At 45.5% G+C, this 5,389-nt stretch overlaps 1 protein-coding gene across 1 annotated transcript; it reads right to left on the bottom strand.

Annotated features, from left to right (window-relative positions):
* Nucleotides 1-203: 203 nt before the first annotated feature.
* LOC143765746 (uncharacterized) lies at nucleotides 204-2,061 on the bottom strand. The gene is made up of 2 exons (XM_077252780.1): nucleotides 1,596-2,061; nucleotides 204-1,520 (listed from the first exon to the last, which is right to left on the bottom strand). The coding sequence occupies exons 1-2, from the start codon at nucleotides 1,775-1,777 to the stop codon at nucleotides 518-520; spliced, it is 1,185 nt and encodes a 394-aa protein (XP_077108895.1). The 5' UTR covers nucleotides 1,778-2,061; the 3' UTR covers nucleotides 204-517.
* Nucleotides 2,062-5,389: the final 3,328 nt, after the last annotated feature.

Here is a 5,389-nt window from a genome sequence, read left to right as displayed (position 1 = left end):
AATGTTCGTAGGCCTACCCCATATGTCCCTCCTCCGCGTCGGCCACTTTCTGGTCTGAAAGTTCGTGATATCTTTACCAATTTTTTTTTGTCTCCTCAAGGTGCTATTCCCTGGCAAGACTATGCCTTTTTGCATGTGTAATTAATTAGCTATATAAAGTATGTGTGAAACAATTTTCCAACTCTGTGTTTATTTTTTTCTTATTTCACATATGGTTATCAGCATATCATGTGTGTGTGATGGAAGAATGAATACAGCGCAGGCAGACGGTGATTGCTAGTACAAAAACATTTTACTTACTGGGTAACTTTTTCAACTGTGTAGGTTATTCTTTTGTCATAACCTTTTTTGGGTCTCATATTTTTTTTTTTTTTGCCCAAAATTGCCACTCCGAACACAAGCAACCATGCTCTGTAGTGAGAATACAAGCATACAAATTGTATACAAATCATAGAAAAAAACAAAAAAAAAAAATTAAAAGAAACATAAAAAACAAAACAAACCTAAAAACAAAAAATTACAAGTCCTGGTAGGTAGGGGCAGGAGAAGCAGCTTGCTCTGGGTCTGCATCAGGTGGCATTTGTAGGCCCAATTGTCCAGAACCCTGTGCAGATGATGTTGTGGCCTGAGGGACATTTGGCCAGCTAGGATGCTGGGAACTTGGAAGAGTAGGGCGTGGATTTTGGACATACCCCTGCTGCTGATAACCATATGGCCGGGAATCATAACCCAACCCAAAATGACCATATTGTCCATACCCAGGTTGGGACCAGCCTCCAGCACTGGGTGTGGACAAGTGGCCATATTGTGATGGTTGAACATATCCCGCCATATGTTGCTGAGGTGGCCATTGTGTGGTTGATGGGGGTTGGGGCTGAGGTGTTGGCTGACGTGGAGGGGGTGGTTCGGATCCTTGTTGAGCTGCCAGGCCTTGTAATCTCAGAGGCCGCAGAACATTTTCAGGTGACATCTGCCACTGTTCAATCATCAGCATGAGATTGTATGGGTTATTTGGGGGGGTGCATGCGTCAACAAGGATCTGAAAACACCCTCTCACACGTAGCCTTAACTCCCTCTCTATGGACCTTAAGTAATTGGCCATGCTCCTGGTAAATCCCTCCTCCCCATCATCGTCTCGAACACGTGCCAAGTAGCTCAGGACCCCAGCATCGACATTTTGGCGGCTTTGTCTCAATTCTCTTCTGCGGCGTGCAAGCTGTGGTCTGACTGCAGCCTGTGGGGATGGAGCCAGGGCAACAGTTGGGCTGCTGCTATTTACAGGGTCATCCTGGCTAGGTGGTGGTGCTGCTGATGAGGCTGCCGCTGAAGAGGCAAACTGTGGGTCCTCTGGGTGTGGGACTGAGACAGATCCAGCTTCATGAAGAGATGAGGAGGATCCAGGAGGGATGGAGCCAGAGGGAGCAGCAGATGGACCAGCCACCTCTTCACCTTCCCCAACTGGGTCAATGACCAGTTCGGAGTCAGACCCTGTCTCCCTGTCAGTGAGGTTAGACTGAGTTCTGGAACCAAAAAAAAAAGTAAGAACACAAATAATACCAAAACCCACACCAAAAATTATTGAGATTGGTACTTACGGCCTGAGGTCCATGCTGGGATTGAGAAAGTTGAGCCGGTCAAAGTATATGTACTTTTTTTTTTTGGGAGGTGCCCCGGCTCCACTTCTCTCCCGCTGCTGCCTCTCCCTCCTGTACTGGTCGCGGATACTCCGCCACCTTGTTGTAACATCACCCACTGAAACAACAAAAAAAACACACATTCTTTAGACCATTAATCAGTGAGCTCCAAAAAGGTGTAAATGACTACACAGATTTATAAGTGTAGCATCCAAATAGGCCTTTGGGGAGAAGAATTCATCTTAAATCGAAACAAAAACCCCAATTAGCAAGCAAAGCCACAAGGACAGAGTCCACTAACCTCTATCACAGAAAGGACAAATAATGGGAAACACTGTTAGTAAGTAAAAGGGACACCTATTGTAAACATTAATGAAATCCGTATATCATGTACCACACCTTGGATCTACTGGTGGGCTTTCTAGTTCCTTCATGACTATTTAGTACATTTAGTAAATTCAAAGTAGAAAGGGCCTGATAATTCCAAAGAACATTACATTTCAAACATGGGTGTACTTACTTATCTGTCGCTGTGCCTGACGTGGCTGCTGGTCATAATGTGGGAAGAGGGCCACACACACGCTCCTCCATGCTGCCTCTTTTTGGGCTCTGTTGGCGTAGTTTGGATCTCTTTGGTCCCAAATTACAGGCCTTTCTTGGACCAAAATAATGAGCATGTCCACATTGATAATGTGAGACATGGTGAATCTCACTCCGTGGAGGCGTGCAGCAGACTTCCGGGTTCACTGTCTGGCTTTTTCAGCTAATTAGCATGTCTCACCTGCCTAATTGAGGCCTTTGGACGTTTCAGGACATCTGCCATTAAGTTCCGTATTTCTCGCAAGGCACACGCATGGTCCGTAAGCATTCCGTATTATACGCTCTCCCATAGACTTGCATTGGCGTATTTTTTGCGCGATACGCTGACAAACGCAGCAGGCTGCGATTTTCTGCGCCCGTACAAAGCCGTATATTACGGATCAGTAAGATACGGCTGATAGGACTAGACCCATTGAGAATCATTGTGCCGTATGCAATGCGAGTTTTACGGACGTAGTTTTTTCGCTCTTACGTACGTAAAACATGCATGTGTGACCCCAGCCTAATTAACATCACCTGTAACTTACCTGTGGCACCTAACAGGTGTTGGCAATAACTAAATCACACTTTCAGCCAGTTGACATGGATTAAAGTTGACTCAACCTCTGTCCTGTGTCCTTGTGTGTACCACATTGAGCATGGAGAAAAGAAAGACCAAAGAACTGTCTGAGGACTTGAGAAACCAAATTGTGAGGAAGCATGAGCAATCTCAAGGCTACAAGTCCATCTCCAAAGACCTGAATGTTCCTGTGTCTACCGTGCGCAGTGTCATCAAGAAGTTTAAAGCCCATGGCACTGTGGCTAACCTCCCTAGATGTGGACGGAAAAGAAAAATTGACAAGAGATTTCAAGGCAAGATTGTGCAGATGTTGGATAAAGAACCTTGACTAAGGGTACCGTCACACAGTACCATTTACATCGCTACGACGGCACGATTCGTGACGTCGCAGCGATCGTATGATTATCGCTCCAGCGTCGTAGACTGCGGTCACACGATGCAATCACGGCGCTGGAGCGATGCCGAAGTCCCCGGGTAACCAGGGTAAACATCGGGTTACTAAGCGCAGGGCCGCTGTGACTGTCTGCCGGCCGGAAAGTGAGAGCAGATCACAGCGGTGACGTCACCGCTGCGCTCTGCTCTCACTGTACGGCCGGATCTCAGTCAGAGCGGGAAGCAGACGGGAAAGGACCTGACGGACATCAGATGGTGAGTATGTACTGTTTGTTTTTTTTTACTTTTACGCTGGTATCCACGGTAAACATCGGGTTACTAAGCGCGGCCCTGCGCTTAGTAACCCGATGTTTACCCTGGTTACCAGCGAACGCATCGCTGGATCGCTGTCACACACAACGATCCAGCGATGACAGCGGGAGATCCAGCGACGAAAGAAAGTTTCAAACGATGTGCTACGACGTACGATTCTCAGCTGGGTGCCTGATCGCAGTAGCGTGTCAGACACTGCGAGATCGTAACGATATCGCTACAACGTCACGAATCGTGCCGTCGTAGCGATAAAAATACCACTGTGTGACGGTACCCTAACATCCAAACAAGTTTAAGCTGCCCTGCAGTCCGAGGGTACAACAGTGTCAACCCCTACTATCCGTCGGCGTCTGAATGAAAAGGGACTGTATGGTAGGAGACCCAGGAAGACCCCACTTCTTACCCCGAGACATAAAAAAGCCAGGCTGGAGTTTGCCAAAACTTACCTGAAAAAGCCTGAAACGTTTTGGAAGAATGTTCTCTGGTCAGATGAGACAAAAGTAGAGCTTTTTGGGCAAAGGCATCAACATAGAGTTTACAGGAGAAAAAAAGAGGCATTCAAAGAAAAGAACACGGTCCCTACAGTCAAACATGGCGTAAGTTCCCTGATGTTTTGGGGTTGCTTTGCTGCCTCTGGCACTGGACTGCTTGACCGTGTGCATGGCATTATGAAGTCTGAAGACTACCAACAAATTTTGCAGCATAATGTAGGGCCCAGTGTGAGAAAGCTGGGGCTCCCTCAGAGGTCATGGGTCTTCCAGCAGGACAATGACCCAAAACACACTTCAAAAAACACTAGAAAATGGTTTGAGAGAAAGCACGGGAGACTTCTAAGGTGGCCAGCAATGAGTCCAGACCTGAGTCCCATAGAACACCTGTGGAGAGATCTAAAAATGGCAGTTTGGAGAAGGCACCCTTCAAATATCAGGGACCTGGAGCAGTTTGGCAAAGAAGAATGGTCTAAAATTCCAGCAGAGCATTGTAAGAAACTCATTGATGGTTACCGGAAGCGGTTGGTCGCAGTTATTTTGGCTAAAGGTTATGCAACCAAGTATTGGGCTGAGGGTGCCAATACTTTTGTCTGGCCCATTTTTGGAGTTTTGTGTGAAATGATCAATGTTTTGCTTCATTCTCTTTTGTGTTTTTTCATTTAAGACAAATTAAATGAATATAATAATACCAAAGAATTTGTGTTTGCAATCATTTTCAGGAAGAAACTGAGTATTATCTGACAGAATTGCAGGGGTGTCAATACTTTTGGCCATGACTGTAAGTTTGGGAAGCAATATCATTTTTATTAGGTTAATACGGCCAGAAACAGAGAGAGGGAGTTTGTTCCAGGTTGCAAATTTAGATTTGACCAAATCCAATAATGGAGAGATATTAAGTTGTAGGTCAAGTCGACTATGTTGAGACATATGGATACCTAAATATTTGAAATTAGTGACAATAGGTAGTGACGAGAGAGTTTCAAGACGGGGCATAGGGGTGTGAGAAAGAGGCAACAGAGTAGATTTATCCCAATTTATCTAGAGACCGGAGAATTTAGTAAATTTATCTATAGTCGCTATTACTTGTGGTAACGTTTCCTCTACTTTATCCATAAATATTATCATATCATCAGCATAAAGACCGATGGTATCCACCCGACCCGCAATATTTATTCCCTTAATATCCGTGGAGTACCTTATGCGTATTGCCAAGGCCTTTATCGCAAGGGCAAAAAGAGTCGGGGACAGAGGACATCCTTGACGAGTACCCCTATGTAAGGCAAAAGGTTCAGAGATGGAGTTATTCACAATTATACGCGCCCTGAGATTCCTATATAGTGTACCTATCCCTCTCAAAAACTTGTCCCCAAAACCGTATTTCCATAAACATGCGGAAAGGA

Source organism: Ranitomeya variabilis, chromosome 1 (assembly GCF_051348905.1).
Source record: "Ranitomeya variabilis isolate aRanVar5 chromosome 1, aRanVar5.hap1, whole genome shotgun sequence".
In the NCBI taxonomy this organism is placed as follows: domain Eukaryota; kingdom Metazoa; phylum Chordata; class Amphibia; order Anura; family Dendrobatidae; genus Ranitomeya; species Ranitomeya variabilis.
The sequence above is the reverse complement of the archived record's forward strand: the minus strand, read 5'-3'. Positions and strand labels throughout refer to the sequence as shown.